This window comes from Anopheles darlingi, chromosome 3, assembly GCF_943734745.1.
Source record: "Anopheles darlingi chromosome 3, idAnoDarlMG_H_01, whole genome shotgun sequence".
NCBI lineage: Eukaryota > Metazoa > Arthropoda > Insecta > Diptera > Culicidae > Anopheles > Anopheles darlingi.
The window spans coordinates 50,039,542-50,058,953 of record NC_064875.1 but is presented as its reverse complement, the minus strand read 5'-3'; the positions used below and the strand labels follow the sequence as shown (position 1 = coordinate 50,058,953).

General features: G+C 50.2%; 1 protein-coding gene across 1 annotated transcript in view; it reads right to left on the bottom strand.

Annotated features, from left to right (window-relative positions):
- Positions 1 to 5,547, bottom strand: part of LOC125955574 (uncharacterized) — an 82,247-nt gene extending 76,700 nt beyond the window's left edge. Inside the window, exon 1 of the mRNA XM_049686710.1 lies at positions 4,279 to 5,547. Within this exon, the coding sequence (XP_049542667.1) occupies positions 4,279 to 5,547 (1,269 nt within the window). The remainder of the gene's footprint in view (positions 1 to 4,278) is intronic.
- Positions 5,548 to 19,412: the final 13,865 nt, after the last annotated feature.

Below are 19,412 nucleotides of genomic sequence, written 5' to 3'. Positions count from 1 at the left end.
CGGTCCACTATGCTACGGAGCCCGCCCATTGCTAGCGCACAAACAGCACACCAGTGAGTGAGCGCCTTGGCGAAACCGGTACACGACGGTACATTTTTATTAAACGCCGGAGGACACCGGACGGAATGTCGGATGCACGACCGACGGTGACGACGAAGGGAACGGGATGCGGTGCGCAAAATTTGAGGGATCGTTGCCGTGAGTTTATGGGGTTTTTTCCACGACGTATCACAACCGTCCGGTGCTGGCACCATTTGTCACTCGACGGGAAACGAACCGAGCTACCGGGACTGGAGCAAGATAAAAAAAATGTGCCCACACTCCAGAGCAGGACGTGGTGGTCCCTCCCGCTGGTCCTTTGCCCTACTTCACATCGGTTCTCACAACCGCGCGCTCTCTCTCTCCCTCTCTGTGGAAAAATGGCAAAACTTTTCTCACGACGACTTCTCGTAATCTCGGAAACTGGGAACAATATACTATCGTCGATTCGAGGCCACCAGCAGCAGCAGCAGCAGCAGTTCAAGTCCAAGGCGAGCCGGACCAAAAGTTTTAACGCCGGTGGGAAAAGTTCCGCGGAAAATGCTTAAAACACTCAGGTAGAGCATTTTATGGTAGAGACCACCTCTCCTTTCGAGCCGCGTGCACTACACCGGACCGCACGTGTCTCTTCACGAATTCATTAGAAAAAGCCACAACTGGGAATGGGTTTCGATAAATCTGTGCAAGTGTTTTGTTTACTTCAAGGTTTGACTATACTCATTTGGTGTACCTTCCGACAAATGTTGTACTCGCACAGAAGTGCGGGATTGGCGACTGTACTTGTTCGAGACTTGTTTGGTCCAAGACGGTAGATCGCATCGTGGCGGTGATAAAGACTAAGTAATGTTGTTGGTGGAGTTTCGGGAATTGGATAACATTCGTTTAGTGTTGTACTTCCATTCAATGGGATTACGAGAGGAGTGTACTTTACCGAATAGAATGCAAAATTCTCCGAATAGAATGCAAATTCCGAGAACTTAACATGATTGAATCAGATGATAGTAACAGCATATTAAGTATGCTACATGTCAATGAGAGCTGTCACTGTTAACGTCTAGCAAGTGATTTTTTGTTTTCAAATGAATTGAAAGCTCTTCTAGTAACCTTTCAACGGGTTCGATGTAACTAAAGACACATTTACTCGATTATGCTTGTAGGCCAGTCGAGCTTGTAAGTATTGAAATGTAACTGCCATTGTTATGTCGTTCTCTAATGCAAATCACAACAATAACACAACCGGTATATCAACATGACATCGATACCTTCATCCTGGTCGTTTCATTTAAAGCTTCTACATGGATTTGGTGTCGATAACTAATTGAACTGATTGGTAGCGAGAAATACCATACGTTGAATCGTGACGTGCTGTTACCTGTATTGCAGCAATCAAGATACTTTCCGGGAATAGACCACGGTGCGGCTGTGCAAGCATAACCCTTAGAACATACCATTCACACAATAATGCTATAGATGATTTTAAGGTGAGAGGTTGAACGTTTAGAATCGGTCATCATATGTTTCGCGTATAAGTCACTTCTCGCCTTTTAAAGTCATTAGACTACTTTGAGTTCGCTTCACGACAATGTTGGTAAAATGATACAAATAATTTAGCAAAACTTTCTGCACGAACCAGTGTTCCGATTTGAACGAAGTTTTTCTTGATAAAAAAATCGTCCTCAAAAGTATAGGGTTTAGTTAATTGTGATCGAACAGAATTAAAAAGATCGCAAGAGTGTCAGTGCACATTACAGGAAGGTTATATTTGCTTCTACCGTTTTCTCACCTCCGTTTCCTATTATCTCAGTTGCTACTCCTTTCATCGCAAAATCGAAAATTTTATCAAGAATTCCAAATCAAACCCGTCGCCATTGATTACCATTTCCTAATGAAACAATGTTTCTGACACCTCTTTTGCGACAGCAGACAGGCACTGCCAGTCTCGCGCCGACGTCCCGTCTGGGGCCAATCTTATTTTAAGACTGCTCGGTGCTGTTGGAAAAGCCAACCCGGCGAGGGCAGGCCACCCTTCTCCTACTTCCGGTATCAATCAACGCACAATGGCGTGTTCCAAACAAATTGGCACGCACACGCTGGCTCAAAGCAAATGCGGCCGAGGTTTTTGGTTAAGCGGATTGTGCTTTCCGGTTTGCTGCTGCTAAGCATCCACCTCTCTTTATCTCTCGCGCTCTCTCGCGCTCTCCTCTTCACCCACTGATTGTATAATTAGGATGCGTAGCATGGAGCCCGGCTTATGACGCACCTGGCTTCCGCCGGCTGGAAGCTGACAACGGTTCATTCTCGCGAATGAATCGCGGCACCACCGTTTGCCGTTGCCACCGTTGTCGCATCACCGACTTCGACTCCGACTCGTCGTCGTCACCACTTCCGCCACACAGACGCCCCGCACCGAAAAGGCCGTCAACGGAAAAGCCCTCGAAAGACGGCTTTAAATATGCAGGACCAACATTAGCCAGGCCGCGACCGGCACGTGACATGCTGGGAGATCTGCGTTGGATGTGACTTCCACATCGCCCGGAACCCGAACGCCGGAACGTGCTAGCCTCGAGAAGCCTTTTAGCGATGCTTTTGCCACGACAACATCCCACGACACTCGCTCCCAGGACGATATACCTCCCTCGCACCACCAACCCCCCCAAAGAACCGTCTTTTAATCCAAATTCTGGCCTTGACGGTACGGAATGAGGCCCCAGGGCGGACGCGCTGCTTGCGATGCTTCGCACAGCCAGACAGTTCCACCGAAAAGGGAAGCTTTTCCTGGCCCCTGGACTAGTCCCTTTGCCTTTCCACGCTCCATCGCTCCATCAAACGTTCAACATCTTTTCAATTAATTAGCTGAATTATTTAGCGCCGGTAATTATGACGCTTGTTTCCGGGTTGGCGGCCCTTCTAGCACGTGCTTGCCAACGACATGCGGTTATAGTGGTCGCAGAGGTGACCGTCGTCGTTCGTTGGACGGTCCACACCGAAGAAACCACCGTATCGCGACGAACAACGCGTTGTAATCTGTATCGTAACAACCGCAATACAAAAGACGAAGCGAGTGACACACTGCGAGTGTAGCACGGTGGAGCTTGTGGTAAGTCGGGCTAGTCGAGATGATTATCGGACAATATCTGATGGTTGGATTTCGATTAAACGGTTGATCCTGGTCGTTGGCATGATTGGCATGGGAGGGACCCGCCGGTCTGCCGGTGTACGATGGACGGACAGAAGATCAAACCATTTCGTTCGCCCTACTCTCCCCAGAAAAAGCCCGATTATCTTCCGGTCCGTTCCTAATCCGGAATCGTTCGAATGGCAGCAGTTAACGAGGGTCACCGGGAAAATCCGTAAATTGGGTGAGCAGCGCGCTTCAAACACAGTTCCACTGGCAGTAGTTCGGTCAATGATGAAAGAAGCAATCGGAGCGATCGAAATTCTTGGTAAATAAAGAAATGTCTAATCTGGCCAACTCACAAAAGCGGGGACGCTTCTAAAGTCGAGTTTGTGATTAAGGATTTAGTAATATTAGGTTTCTTATGTTCGAAATGAGACTTCTATCTTTTCTGTTCTTGGAATTTGGCTTTTTGAATCATGAATTTGCGGGGCTGAGAAGAAGCTGTTTCTGAACTCTTACCTAACCGAATGTTTTCGATACGTTGAATCAGTTCAAAACTGACATAATTTTAGTTAAATAGTTTATAGCTATCGAAAACAATAATCAACGAACAGAACAAACATTTTTTTCATCAATAACAATGACAGATACGAGAATATAACTGTGAATTTTCTGAAAAACTCTAATTTTGACGAGGAATAGCATACTAACGCTGTACTATTTAGCTTATATTGGATGTGAATTTGTTAAAAAAAAGGTATCGCAAATCAATTATTGATGGGTTAGAAAAATCAATCCTTGATTGATGTCATTCACCATAGCTTGAAGCTATTTTAGGAGTCCATCGAGTTACAGGGCTTTAATTTAAAATAAGCAGATTAGGCACTGATAGGACCTTTCATGTGTTCAATATCAAAGATTCAGCAATTCAGTAAGAATCAATTTAAAGATAGGAAACTGTGCGAACTTCTGAGCGAAAATAAGAGGAAAATGTAACGACATGATGAAGATGTACAAGGAAATGCTCCACCACTACGTTACTCCAACCCACCATTTACCATTTAATGACAATCGAGAGCACGCCAGAGCACGATTTCGAATGACAAATGTTGAAAACTCACCGTTCCGGGTTGACTGCGGTTGTTGTAGGCCGGCCGCTCGTACACCTGATCGCTCAGGAACACCTCATCGTCGTCCTCATCGTCGGTGCACTCCTCATCCGCCGGATGACGCTGTTGCGCTCGTTGCTGCTGATGCTGCCGTTGCTGTGACTTGACGAACTCGCGGCGCCTCGTACTACCGGTCGTAGCCCTTCCGGCCAACCCCGTGCCCGGCTCTTTACCGCGTGACTTTCCCTTGCTTTCGCCCTGCACCGGACTGGGCTTCACAACCGACGGTGATCGGTCCCGTACCTTCGCCACCACCTCAGTGCTTTTGCTTCCCTTCGGTGCTGTCCGGTCGCGTGATTTACGTTCCGCACCGGAAGCACTAACACCCACGGCGTTCGATGTCTGCACTACCGCTGCTGCCAGTGGTGGTTGTTCCTGTGTTGGTGATTGACCGGTTACCGTCCGGCCATACTTTGGTGGTGACAATGTCCGTTCTGAGGATAGCGCTTTCGATTTACTGGCGACCTGGGTCGAGTTGCGATTCGCGGTTGAACCGGTAGCGCGTCCACCATCGCGATTGCTCGGAATGGTACTGATGGGCGGTGGAATCGGTTTCCGGTTACTGCCTGCGCCCAGACCGGCCCCCGGTTTACTGATTTCCGCGTATTCGTGGCCCATCGCTAGGAGCGAAGTGGAGCGACCGGTGACCGTGATTGCGGCGCTGCGTGACCTCTGTTCTGCGGTTGCCGTTGGTTGCTGCATGCTGAACGATTTGGGCAATGTTGAACCTCCGCTGCCCGTGCCGGTGGAGTAGAAGCTGGTCCCGGCCATGGTACCGGGAGCTGCCTCACGGATTACACTGTAACCACCGGCATCGTACTGCTGACTTCGACGACTGGAGCGCATCGAAGATGGTAGTGTACTCGATTGCTGCTGTTGCTGCTGCTGTTGCTGAGGTCTCCGGATCCGGGAATAGTGTGGACTCGGTGACCTACGCTCCAGATAGGGGTACTGATCGGTGTCAGTACTGCGGCTCGATCGACTACGGCGTGTCGGTGACAGGAGCGCATCGTGACTTTGGCTGATCGAAAGCCGGGTCGCACCGAGGTTCCCAACCATTGAGGCCGTCTCACTCGAGGGTCCAACCATCGGTATCGAGTATGGTGGATTCCGGAGCGTCTCGTACGTAGGTTCGCGGGACTTGAGCAAACTACCAGCCATGGCCGATGGCATCATACCGACGTACGTTGGAGGAGTTTCGTAGATCTTGCCACCGGCCATCAAGTGCGTAACCTGCTGCTGCTGCTGCTGTTGTTGCTGTTGTTGCTGCTGCTGTTGTTGCTGCTGTTGCTGATTACCTCGCTTAACCGCACTGACGTGCTTCATGAAGTCCTCGGCATACGGTGGAGCCTTATAGTAGCCTCCGGTAGGTTGAGGATCCTGTGATCCGTGAGCTGACCGCGTACCGCTCTTGCCGCGTGATCCAGCGTGCGTATTATCGTCAAAATCCGAGGAAAAGTAGCTCGAGGAGCAATCGCAGTTACGGCAGTCCGAGTACCGGCACGTGTCGGAGAAGCTACACTTGTCCACCTCGACACTGCACCGTCGGCAGCTTTCGGAGGCGAATCGACAACTCTCGGAACTTCCAAAGTAGCGCCGGTTGGCCGGGTAAGAGAACAGCGAATCACCGAGACTTGAATCGGACATATTTCCCCCTGTACGGCCGTACGGTTGTTGCTGAGTCTGCTGAGTTGGATGCGCAGTCGGTTCTCGCTGTTGACCTGATCCTTGCTGGCTGATCAGCTGCTGCTGCTGCTGTTGTTGCTGCTGCTGATGCTGTGCTTGCAGTTGCTGCAGGTGCTTGTAGGAACCATCGCTACGTCCGGATGCCTCACTCAGGATCGATGCATTCGAGCTGACTTTGTACAGTTTGGCACTGGTGGTCGATTGACCATTTGTCGCGCTTTGGCGGCTTCCGAGCTGATCCTCTTCCATCGGTGGAGCCCTCTGGTAGTACACACCGGTCGTCGAGCGATGGTACAGTGGTTGCTCACGCTGCAACCGTCGTTGCTGGAGTGAATCACTCGATGAGGAGGACTTCTTGCGGTTCAGCTCTTGGTAGTAATCGGAGCCGGATCCTGATACCGTGCCCGGGAAGTGGGGCTTCTGGTAGATGTGCTGTCGTTGTGCTGACTCCTGACCCGCATCTTGAGGCCGACCGGAGGCAGCGGGTGGTGGCTGTGGTTTGTAGTAGATCTGCTGCAACGGACTGTAGTCACTGCTGAACGCTACCGGGGTCGTTTCGATTTTGTAAACATTCGGATTGCTCGGATTGTAGGACTGATACTGCAGCACATTGCCGGTGCCGTACAGGGCAGTGGCAGCCGAGGAGGAGCTGGCATCGACCAGATCTCCAACACTCCCACCGTATCCTTGATGTAGAGAGTGCTGATGTTGCTGCTGCTTCTGCTGTTGCTGTTTGAGAAGATGCTGCTGTAGTTGCTGCTGTTGCTGTTGCTGCTTTTGACGCTGGTACAGCTCATCGATGTCGAGTGACTTGGAGGACTTGGGCTTACTGTTGGTGCCACCGGAACCACTGCCCCCAGAGGAACCACCGGAACCGTGCTGCTTCAGCTGCTCGTAAATGTTCTGCTGCTTCTGCTCGGCTTGTCGCTGCTGCTGCAGCTGATGATGGTGATGCTCGTGCTGCTGAGCCGTATGCTGAGCTGCGCGTCCATGGCACAGATCGCAGTTGGCGTTGTTGCATTGCTGAACACACAGCTCACAGTCGATGAACTGGATCTTCTCGTCGTTACCATCGCCACGCTGATCCGGCACATGCGGATGTGGTGAAGGATCACGCTGTGGTTGTTGCTGCTGCTGCTGTAGCACCTCACCGGAGTAGATCGTAGAGGGTCGCTTCGGTTTATCCTCGAAGTAGATTTCCTCGTAGATATTCTCCTCACCCTTCTCCTCGCGTTCTTGCACTTCCGGCTCCGGGCTATCCAAATCGGGAGGCTGTGGAAGCTCCGGCAATGCCACGGTCGGTGGCTCACCGGATCCAACAGGCGCCGCTACCGGAGCAGAACGCTGTTTGAGGAGATTCTTCTTGGACGACTTCAGCCCTTCCTTCAGCAGATAGTAGTTGAAGCTCTTGATGCCGATCTCCCCCTTCAGAAAGCGTTTCCCAATCTGGAATCGGCCACCCTTCGAGCTGCTCTGGTCTTTGCCCTCCTCCGGGGGTCCACCTAGTGGGCCTTCCAGTTCCATCTCCGGTGTCAATCCATCCCGTTCGATCGTCTGTCGACGAGCTGGATTGCGAACCTTACGTCCCCGTTGCGGACGTCCTCCACCGGGATCATCTAGCGACTCGGCCGGTGTCCCTAGCGATACATTGCGCCCATAACCGGTCAACGTACCCGTGGTCGACGCGTAACTCCGTCGATCCAAGCTACGACCCCGCACACGATCAAGCGTCGCCGAGTGTCCCTTCGCCGGCAAACCATCCGAGCTGCTCGATTCGTCCGTGTTGAGCAACCGATTTAACAGCTCGGCACTCGTGTGGTGGTTGTACTTTTTGCGCCTTGGCTTCACCTCCGGCACATTCAGGCCCGCCCGGCGTATCGATTCCACGTCCAGCGTGTAGAAATCACCGGAACCGGCGCCAGCCCCGTCGGCTCCCAGCTGCAGGCTACCGGACTGACCGCGCGAGTAGTCCTTACCGACCGAGTTGGATTTCTTCTTCGAGATCATGTAAAACTTGCGGCCCGGATCGTGCTCCGGGCCACTGTTGCGACGCATCGGTAACGCCAGGTGCCGCACATCCTCCGTATACGCCGGATCGTTAAGGAACTTTTCGCGAACGGACGAAGACGAACGCTCCTTCAGCTGTATGTTTTCGGGGTGAGGTTAGAAGAGCAAATAGATCATGGATTAGATTTGGAGTTGATCTTCAAAAAGATGAACCGAAAACTTTAGCAAGCAAGTCCGTCTATGTCGCGGCTAAACGTTATTTAGTGTGCATCGATTTTCAATTTGAAGTCGCGATACTTACTCGAAACTTGCTCTTTTTGCGCTGCTTCTGGCCAGCGACCGGTGGTCCGGCACCGGAATCCGCCGCCAGCGAGCCAGCGGATCCGGCCGCAACGGCAGCCATCGGTGGCCGAACGTACGGACCGCTTCACCGCCCTCTCTTCTATTCTTCTTGAGCCACTCACTCACGGATTCGTGGAAAGCCTCTCTGTTCCAGGAAGCCCGAATGCTGCAAACGTGGAGTGCTGGTCCACTTGGTCGCTTCCACTCCGAGTAGCATAGTCGCAGACCTCTGCAAAGAATGTAATTAATGGGTAAAGACGATGTTAAGAGGAGGTGTTGTTATGTGTGCTTCACCGATTGTTCATTCGTTTGTTATCGATTCAAAATCAGCATGAAGCATCTGGCTGGCCCACCGATTGGGACCCTCCCTCATCAGCATTGATTGCAGTGGAGTTGGATGGAAGTGATGGGACATCGTTGTGAGTGCCTCCCTCCCCAAAGTCCCCGAGCGAGTACCTTCGTCACATCGCATCGACACATTGATTAATGATCTCGGCGAACCAGAAACGCAGCACCACACTTCAGCACACACACACACACACGTACACAGGGACCGTGTTACGTGACACGCGTAGCTGTCGATTGTCGAGGGGTCGTCCGGTGCAGTGGCTTCCGTGGCGCACACAAAATGGGCGACAAAATGATTAATGGGGCACCGTATCGGTCACTGCGACCAACTGGTGTTAATGAGATTGAATTCGCCATCACAAGCGGCCCCTTTGGCACGCTTTCGCGGTTGTGGGGAGTAGGAAAATGGCCGCCGATTGCGTGTTTGACAATTTTGTTCCTTCCGTGTTCGGGATGTTCCTTGGCCATGTTGCGGTGGAATTGAATTGCCAGCTGCCAGGTACCCTGTTGTAGCATGTAACGGGGCGATGTAGAGCATAACAAGAGCGTCCATTAAGCGTGCTCTTCCGTGGATTTACGTGAAGCAGCAGAAGCGCTGTTTGTTGTTTCTAGCCGGAAACCACTTAGCGGCATCATCGGGGCCAGATGAACTTCAAGCAGGATTAACAGGAATCGAGCAGATCGTGTTCCTCCGTTTCGTGCTTGATCCGGCTCAATGAGCAGCCCTGAGAGGCCCTGGAACACCCGCCACAAAAGGCGTACGATGCCAATGTGGCCATTTTTGGTCCATTCTCAAAAGGGGCAGAAATGTATTATGAGCGCTATCATCACTTTTTGCGAGAAGCAAAAACATTTTTGTTCGCGGTGCAATCTTCCGAAAGAGCGAACCAAGCAGCGTTTGGAAACCTTTACGCCGGCACAACGATGGCCATTTCGTTGGCGTGCCCGTTGCCACGAATTGTGTATCCTCTTGCTGCCGCGGTCCGGGCCACTGCCACTGCCGAACGGGACCACTTTGTTCGTGTACTGTGCTCGCATTGGCAGATTTATGATTCCATGTTTCACGATTCCAGGGAGAAAGGGAGAGAGAGAGAGAAAGAGGGCTCGAGAATCCAGAAGGGACGTGCCGGTTTTCGGACGGTTTCCATTTTGTTTTGCGTGGTGCTCCCAAATTAGTGCTTCGACGAAAAATGCGAAGTAATGGAAGCGAGCAGAACGGAGACAACAAGCAGCAGTAGAAAGAGAAGAAGTCCATTGCATCCGTTTGCTACATTGCATCGGTAATGGTCAAGGCTCTGATGAATGGCGAATGTTGGCTAGCAGCAGTACACAATGCGGAGTACAGCTACGGAGCACCACTCGCCTGCATTCGGTCACTCCGGTTGAAAATGCCCGGATGGTTCTGGAGAAATATGCTTCCTTCCGGATGATTTCTTATTTTACATTTCTCGTACAACGAATGATGAAGAGCGCTTCATATTGAGCGCTACAAATATAAGCTCTTCAATAGCGCAAAAATGAAACCAAACCAACAACGAGTTCAACATTAAAGAACCGAGACAGGATAGGACGAGTGCCGATGCCAAGCGTTTTCCACGGTCACAGGAGACGACGACTACCTCGACGGGAAACGGAAAATCGAATCAACTAATTGCGAACCCTGGGGCTTGTTTTGCAATACTTTTAAGAGCGGGTCTCTGATTGACCCCATTTTTATCAGTTTTGTGCAGCAATTAGCCGGCCAGTTCTCCAGTTCCGCCAGTTCTCTGGTGCCGGTTGCCAACATGCTCTTCATCATTCTCCGTCGGTCGTGCTGCTGGGCACGAATACAATGAACTGGACGAGCAAGAACGCCGAGCAAGAACATAACTTTGCAATTAGACATTCATCATTCAGCATTCAGACGAGCAATACTCCCCGGGACGCCGAGGGGAAACTGGTGCCCAACGTTGGCCTAATGCCGTGTCTAATAGAAATCGATAACGATATCAAAATGGTAATGAATTCGTTTTTCTCGTCGTCGATCTCGTGCGAGAGGTTTTTTCAAACGTGAAACGAACGACCGCACATAAATCTGTGGCTCGATGAGAAGTGTGTTCGTCTTGGGGCATCTTTTGAAGCGTTTTGATGTTGAGTTGGAATCTCCGGCAATCCCATCTATCTCCGGTGGTTGGTCAAATCTTTTTGTAAACTTTTTTGTGCGACCACTAAGGTGCTGTGGTCCTTCTGAGAAGTGTCAAGAGAACGACGTTGGATTTTATCCTAAAAGTGATCGCCCTCGCGGTGTTCTTCGCTGGTTCAAATATGTAGTAGGACAGGTTTAGTTTCGTTTCGGATCTAATCGTTTTAGCAAACCACAACCTGGCATCCTATCGGCTGAAAACCCCATCGAAGGACACCCGTTCGGGCGTTCTTGGAATGTTTCGACCAACATCCCAAAAGGGCTGGGGGAGTTTGGCGCTGGAGAGACAGCATAAGAAAGGTTAGAATCCAACAGACGGTAACCTCAGGAGCCTTTTGGAATGTCATGTGCTAGAATATTGACCATCATGCTCTCTCTTTCTCTCTCTCGGAAACCCTCCATCATGCCATTTTCGTTGTCTCAGGTTGCTCTCCCTTTGGGAAAAATCGAAGTTTTCCACCGCAACTTCCGCCTCGTCGCCAAATCAACCAACCAACACGGTTGGCGGTGCTACGTGGTGTAAATCGTTTATCCGAACCGCCCCGGCCACACCACAAGCACCGTCCTCCGTTCTTTGAGCTTTTTTTTTGAGTTCCCCAGACTCAGGGCGATCCGCAAGAAATAAAAGAGAGAACGAGAGCATCTTCCCATCCGATCTCGCCTCACTACACACATTAATGTGCACGGGCAAACATTTACTATTTTTATGATTCTGGGGTTGCGCGTGACCTTAACGTTGCACTAGAGTACACACACACACGCGCGAGCGCGCGCTCGCGTCAAGCACACACGTGTGCGCTGCTTGCTGCCGACTCCGGGGAGCGAGCCTTTGGTTTGTGGAATTTTCGCATAAAAGCACCACCACCACCGGCAGCAGCAGCAGCAGCAGCAGAACAAAAAGTGCTTCGTGGTAAACCAAACAAGCGGCGAAGAAGAGGAGAAGGAAAGCAACGCTTCTTCATCTCAGCCCAGCTTGCCATTTAGCGAGATTGTTTTATCCAAACATCTCGCTTTCCTCCATTCCACATGCATGGACGGTCGGCTGGAGGTCGGAAAGGAAAATCATTCCACCAGATTTGCCAGGAACAAAAAAAAAAGAAAACGGGTGATGAAAGGATGTATAGCTAGTGTTCGGTTGGTTACTATACCCACGCCGGGATCCCGGAGCCGGACAGCAGGGTGGCAGAACTTGTAATCAGAAATTGAATTTGCTCGTCGACTCGCTGGCTGGTTGGTCAGTTCCAGGGTGGATGTGAGTTGAAGGACAAGAAGAACGTAAGATTGTTTGCTGGCCCCGAAAGCGTAACAACAAATTGCAACCAGGTGAGAATGTGTGATGGCAGGGCGGAGATTGGGTGCTATGGAGTGTCTGGATGGGAAATTCGTTTTATTGATTTTTCTCTCCTTTGCAGTGACGAAGCCTTACCGAACCACTCCGGTTGTTCTCGGTGTCAGTGTCATTGGTGTTAAGATTTTCGGATCTTTCGACCATCGCCAACACCTGATGTCCAGAGAGTGTTTTGTGTGTTTATTAGACCGCTTTTTGGCAAACAATTCTGTTCATACAAACGGCGGAAAAAAAACAGTCAACCAGGGGAAGCTTCACGTTTTGGAAAATTGTTGACGCAAACGTGGCTTCATCACCGACAGCATCATCAGTGTAGCATAATATGCCGGGCTTTGGGAGAACCTTGGTTTTACCAGAATGACGCATATTGATCGGTTTTGTACCTCAGGCCTGTTGATTTATGGGCCAGTGTTTGAGTCAAAATAGGTAATCAATTTTCATTCATTATCGCTTTTCGCGGACAGGAAAATGACTGCGTAACAAATTTCACTTCAGGACTCTCTCTCTCTCTCTCTCTCTCTCTCTCTCTCTCTCTCTCTCTCTCTCGCTCTTTTGCGTTAGGAAAATTAAGCGCAATTACTGCTCGCCAGGATGATGATTGGTTTAAAATTTGCCTAAAATAACAGATCATGGCAGATGCTCAATTTGATAATCAACCAGTCAACCAGCTGCTCGTCGACAACAGCAGTCCCTAAGCCGCGTGCCTTCGTGTGCTTCTTTCATTAATCCAGCGATGATCATAAACGATTCCGGATACTTTCCGGATTCCACCTCGTTCGTTCGTGTTCATTAATCTCCGAGCGTGCTTTGTGTGTTCGAGACGCTTAAGAAATAGAGACACACTATGTTTATGTACTGGACCAACGCCGGACGTGCAGAAATTCGAGGCCAGACCAACTTCAATTATCCGCTTATCGATCTGCCCGTCTGCTCGTTCGTGCGTGCGTGCGTGCGTGCGTGCCTGCGTCCATTTTGTGCCGTTGGCACTTAATTCCGATCGAGGTGTTAGTGTGTGTGTGTGTCGGCGTTATTGGAGTGTGAACGCCCGTCAATCGATCACATTTATTCGTCTCGCGTGCTTTTCGGGTGCTTTTCGAGATGTCTGGAAGTTCCAGGACAAGAAATTGACGGTCAGCACGAGACCGCCTACACAGGAAGGCGATAGGTTTTTGTGCTGTTTGTTCACACACACAACCATGACGGCTCTAGTTGACGAAACTTTGCTCGATATAAAATTGGAAAAGTTGGCATCCACTTCCGGACAATGGATGCAAAAAGGGTAACGAGAAACAATTGTTTCCAAGTGTCATTCATACGTAATGCGGCTTAAAATGTAACTAAACCATGTACTCGGTACGTCGGTACAACGAAGCTGCCAGCTACGCTCCCCCCTTAGAACCGACAGGGCGCAGCTGAAGTTGACCAAATTCAATAAAAAGCTCCTCAGGCGATGGCAACGACGATGACGATGCCGCCGTCCTCGCCGTATACATTCATGCTGCAGCACCAGCTCTCGGTGGCTAAACAATTCGTTTTCCAATTTTTTTTGCTCCTATCTCTTTGTACTCCGAGAAGTAACGCTACGACCGTTCCGTCGTCCTTTTTATTACTTGACCATCCTCGACTCGGTTTACATAGTACGGTCGAGTGCATCCCATGATCGTTTTCAACGGTGTATAGGGGAGAAGGTTGTGGTTGCAGCTACACGAGCAGCAGTAGCAGTAGAAGCAGCAGCAAGTTTCCCTGGATGCATCTCATTCTTATACAATTTGCGAGAGAATCGAGTGAACAGCAAACAGAGAGTCGAGGTAAATGGTGTGCAATTGGTTTTTCTTTTCATTTCGTCGTCCGCATCCCGCAGATGCTGTAACTACGGTCCTCTTCAACCGAGTGCTTACTGCTTTAAATTGGACCAATTATTTGAGCAATGCATCTCTGCTTTATTGCTTTGTATTATGCGCTCGCTTCCCATTTTTTCTTATAAGCAAACGGATGGAAAAGCATTTAGAACTTTTTAAGCGAACAAGAAAATACAATCTTCTGTCGTGAGCCGAACACAGTAAAAACCACAATAATGTAATCAAAGTTATGAATCCGAGTCCGATCCAATAAATTATCGATGTTATAGAGAGAGAAAAAAATACACATCCGAAAGCAAATCCATCCAGGGATGCTACAGGAAGTGAAGGAAGGTTCGGTCTTGAAAAGGAAATGAGATCGACATCGGTCGATCAGTCGCACCCAAGCGTCATCAGCTCGCTCCAGATGCCACTGCCGGTTCCATTGATTGACAAAAGACAGCCCGACTATGCCATCCCCTCCACACACACCACCCACCCGCCCACCCACTCACGCACCCACCAACTGCGTCCTTCAGGTGCCGAATGCCGCCTCCAGCGTGACTTGGCACGTTTCCTCATGAATAAATTACGTCAAACGGAGCGTCCTGATGCGTCGGTGTGAAAGAAAAAGCGTACGAGGAGAGAGAAAGAGATAGAGAAAAAAAGAAAAGTTATACCCAGACGAACGAAGGACAGCAGACTCCCGGCCCGACAGGCTGGCAGGGAGGCTGGCTGGCTGGCTGGCTGGCTGGTGTAAGGCAATCCGTCATCAGCAGACACAGCAGGGCAGGGCAACAAGAAACGATATGGTACGCAGCGGCGGAAGGAAGCGAAATTGGTCCGATAAAATCTAATTAAAGGCCTACGCTCATTGGCTCGATGGATGGCTGGATCGCGAGCGTCAGATCAATCGAGCAGTTCGGGAGAAGCGAAATGATCATTATCGTCATCTCGGTGCCGCACCAATTAGTCACACGCCATACGGCCATTGATAATAATTATGCAATTGTCCTCTTTGCCACTCTGCTTTGTCGGTTAAACGGTTTAAAGTATTTTGTTTGAAACGTCTCACAAAGGCACAAAACCGAACGCTTCGAACTACCAGGCGCCTCCATTTGTCATTTGGTTGGTTGTTGCTGCAAGCGAACATCGGGATCAAAGGAGGCTGCCACTGAACCCGGGAGTGCGCTGCTGTCAAAACACATTCCATGTTGCGAAAGGGGAAAATGTCAGGAGGAAAAATCCACGAGCCACCTGCAGGACAACATAACAAACACACACACGCGCCCAACTTGCGACGACTCCCAGACGACAAACAACGCGCCACAGCTCTTGCTGTTGGTTGCTCCAAAATTGGTTGTACACTCTGCACACCTACACCCTAATAAGGATTCAACGGGAACTGTCAAGCGAGAACAAGACAGTTTCAGCTTTAGCGACCACCATTTCGTGGTGTCTTGCTCGATGCCGGTTATGTTTGTCGTCAGCGTTGTTCGCGTCTAATGATGCGCCCAATTGCAAGGACACGCGGACCCACGCGACAGGCAACAACACTTCCCTTCGTTTCCGCGAGAAATATTGACGCGCGAGAACTTTGACAACTTAAGCTGCGTGGCTTTAAAGTTTGTCACAAGCACCACCGGAAAGAGTCTGGCTGGTCTGGCATGACCTAGCCGCTCCCCTTTTACGCATCAATCTCCTTCGCCAAACCAGTAACGGGTGCTCGCGATGGCGTTACAACGGCGTCGACATTATAGATTCATGTATTGTACAACGCGGCACGGTGCCATAAGCAGGCTCCATTAAATGTGAAAAGTTTGTCCCGAACAAGCGGCAATGAATTATGGCGTGCGGCAGTGGCAATGCTACGCGTGGGGTGTAGTTTGACGTACGCCGTGCCTTGTTAAGTCAAGCGACTAGTTCCCGGTTTTTCGGAGAACCGACAGGAGACGGTGTCACAGACTTCCAATAGATTTGATAACAGAGAAAGGGGAGGAAGAAAAGCATAACCAAAAGAGAGAGAAAAAAAGAGAAAAAAGGAAAGAGGGACGCGAACGCGGTTTGAAGGAAAGTTTGATGCACGTTTTGCAAAACTCCAACCAGCCGTAATGAGGTCAGATGATAGACATGCTGGGTGGCTGGTTGGCTGGTTGGTTGGCTGGTTGGGCGGGATGATGCTTGTTTGAAAGTTGAAAGAGTCGCGCGGCTGCAGACTCGGGGACGTGGGGAATGTTTCTCCGCAATGCAGTGAAGCGGCCGCGTGTTCCGCGTGACGGTATCGATCGGCGTTCCGTCGTTCGTCGTCGGCGTCGCCGTCGTCTATCTATCCATCGTGCATCGGAGCCAGACCCTACCAGGGCAGGCCAGGGCAGGCCAGCCAGCTATCGGGAGCCAAAACAAACCAAGCAGTCGTGCCGGTTGTCGTGTCACCGACAGAGCGAAATCGTAAATCGGACAAAGATATCCCTCGTGTTCTTTCTCTCTCTCTCTCTCTCTCTCTCTCTCTCTCTCTCTCTCTCTCTCGCTGCGGCACGTCGCAACCATAGAGACATGCGATTAGTATTATTATTCTTCGTTTTTACCTCCGTTGCCTGGAGCCTGTAAGCTCCTTTACCGGTTCTCGGCTCTCGGAACTCGGTTCTTTGTTTGGATGCTGATCGAAGCGAATCAATTACTGAACGCCAATACCACCACCGGCAGCAGCAGCAGCAGCAACAGCACCGGCGTCTAGAACCCTCTGGCAACGATTTGCAGGTGATTCGATACCGGAGCTTAACGATCTCCCCGCCCTCCGGTATGGTAACTGCTTTTCTGATTCGATACAATTGCCGCGGGAAAACAATTTCTCCAATGTCGCTGCAATCGACAGCACGACGGAGAGAGAGAGGGAGAGAGAGAGAGAGTACCTGTATGGGTCCCTGGTTGCCTTACGGCCTTCCAATTGAATTGGCCAATGAATTGCAGGCCCCTACTATTTGCAATGATTCGATGCGTCTGGTGCGGTCGTGGTCTCTACTTCTTCTTCTTCTTCTTCGCTCTCTCTCTCTCCTTCTCTCTTTTACAGACCATCCCCTGCAATCATGTTAAAATGGATGATGAATGTGGTTTTCAATCTCGTTCCGGCCGGGGAGCAAACACAGCAGCTTATCGATGCCTGTAACGCCTCCGATGCCGCTCGATTTGCGGATGACAATAACTCGATTTTGGAAGCGAAACATACACAAACACACACACATCCGAATCCCCTGGCCCGTTCGATCGTCTCAGAAGACACATACCCACATAAAGATCCATAAAATAACGCCCACACAGGCCGTCCACCCCCTGGGCCGCCCATTTTCATTGAATAATTCATAATTCATCGGCCAACAATGCCTGGGTGGGCCCCCGGGGTAGGAGCCGAGGGTTTTGAAGATGGTTCTCGATGGGTTCTCGATGGGACTACTACTAGCATCGACCGATTGGACACTTGTTTACAGAGTTTACCTTGCGAGTGGCGCGGTTCTGTCGGATTTGTTCGAAATGCAAAAAAAAGGGGGCAGAAAAAGGGGGTCCTCGGTCCTCGAATCCTCCTCCTCCTCCTCCGCAAGTAACAAGCTCCATTTTGGGGTTCCGATAACAAACACGCTGGGACGGGTCGGGAAAGGACCTCGCAGTCATCCTCGCAGAAGTCGCACTCGAATGGTGCGCCAACTTATCATCGGTGTCGTCGTGGTCGTCGTCGTTGTCGAGATGCTCTCTCCCTCATCGCTCTGTCATCGGTTGGAAGATGTTTTGAGAAGCGAATCGGCCCCGATGATGCTCGATGAGTGCTTGATGCAAACGGCGGGAGGCACTTCTACCGGATAAGTAATCCTTGGTCAGAAGAGCGCGACTTAAACGTGGCGCGCTTTTTTTGCAGCAGCTTTAATGCGCGAGCTCTTATCGTGCTGTTGCTGCTGCCGGTCAATCAACATAATATTGACACACTCCAGATGGGGCCATTAGAGAGAGAGAGAGGGACACAGATAGCACCTTAACAATAGCTCGATAGAGATTTAATGTGTCAATCGTTGGCCGTAAATATTGGTCTCCATTAGCCGTTGGGAATGCAGCGTGGGCTAAGGTCAGCATATCACACACACACACCCATAGTGGTGAACGTTGAATGGCTGTGTCAGTAAGTATCATACCATACGTGCGAGGCACGCACGCCATGCCACCACCAGCAATGCCCGTTATGTGCGGTTAACATCTTGCATAGTCAGCCAACCAACCAGCCAGCCAGCCAGACCTAGCGTGGGATGGTTTGTGTTTCCAGCTTTTCTTAATATATTTCCCTCACCAAGAACCTTAATAACCACGACAACCATCTGTCGGTGATTGACCTTAGCGAGATGAAGGTTGCCCGGGAGGGATTTTGCTGGCATAAAAACATCATAAACATTCCGTACGAGGTGTTAGCATAGGGCAACAACTCGAACGGCGGCCGCTTGGGCTAGGGGAAATCTTATTTTAAAAACCGTTCGCCTTTTCATAAGTAGATCGGTGCGCTTGGAGAATGGCGAATGACCTTAATCATATTTGTTGATTAGCCGTCCAGGTACGTGATCGAAATAGCGCGCCAGAGAGATGACATTTTCATACTAGCTCCGAACCTTTCTTCTTAGCTTCGCTGGTATTGGTACAACCTTTTGTCTGATCCGAATCCCATCCTACGCAGTCAACAGGACGCGACCTTTAGAAAGACCAGTAGGTGGGTGGCACCCTATGGCAGAGTCCAGGGATTTATCCGAAGCCGTATCCGATGGATGTTTAAAAAACATGTGAACACCAGATCGATAGCAGACAGGCTGATATCATGAGGCATAAGGAACATGCAAAAAAAATCTGGAGACTCAATTCATCTGATCCTTTCTTCACTTTAACAGCATAAACACGCACACCACAACCAGCAGAGCAGCAGCAGCGGCAGAGATATTAATATTTACTGTCACGATCTGTGCTCGAATAGCAAGCAAAAACCAAACGAAACAAAACAAAACAAAACAAAAAACTAATTACGATTGGCAACATAAATTATAGCCTGCCATCTTTCGGTTCCTCCATCGGACCGGGTCGCTGGGGAAAACTGGGAAGCAAAATAGATGATCGTCATACTGGATGAGGCTGTCGCTAGCCTCGGCTTCGGCAGCGACTGCGAAGATCAGTTTAGCCAAATCGTAAATATAGCAAAAAACCAGTGAGGTTAGAGGGGACCAGTGAGGAGTTGGAATGGCCGATGGCAGTGGACAGAATGGCATGTTTGCAAATGGCGTCGAAAGCCGACCAGGACACTGACCGACGGGACCAG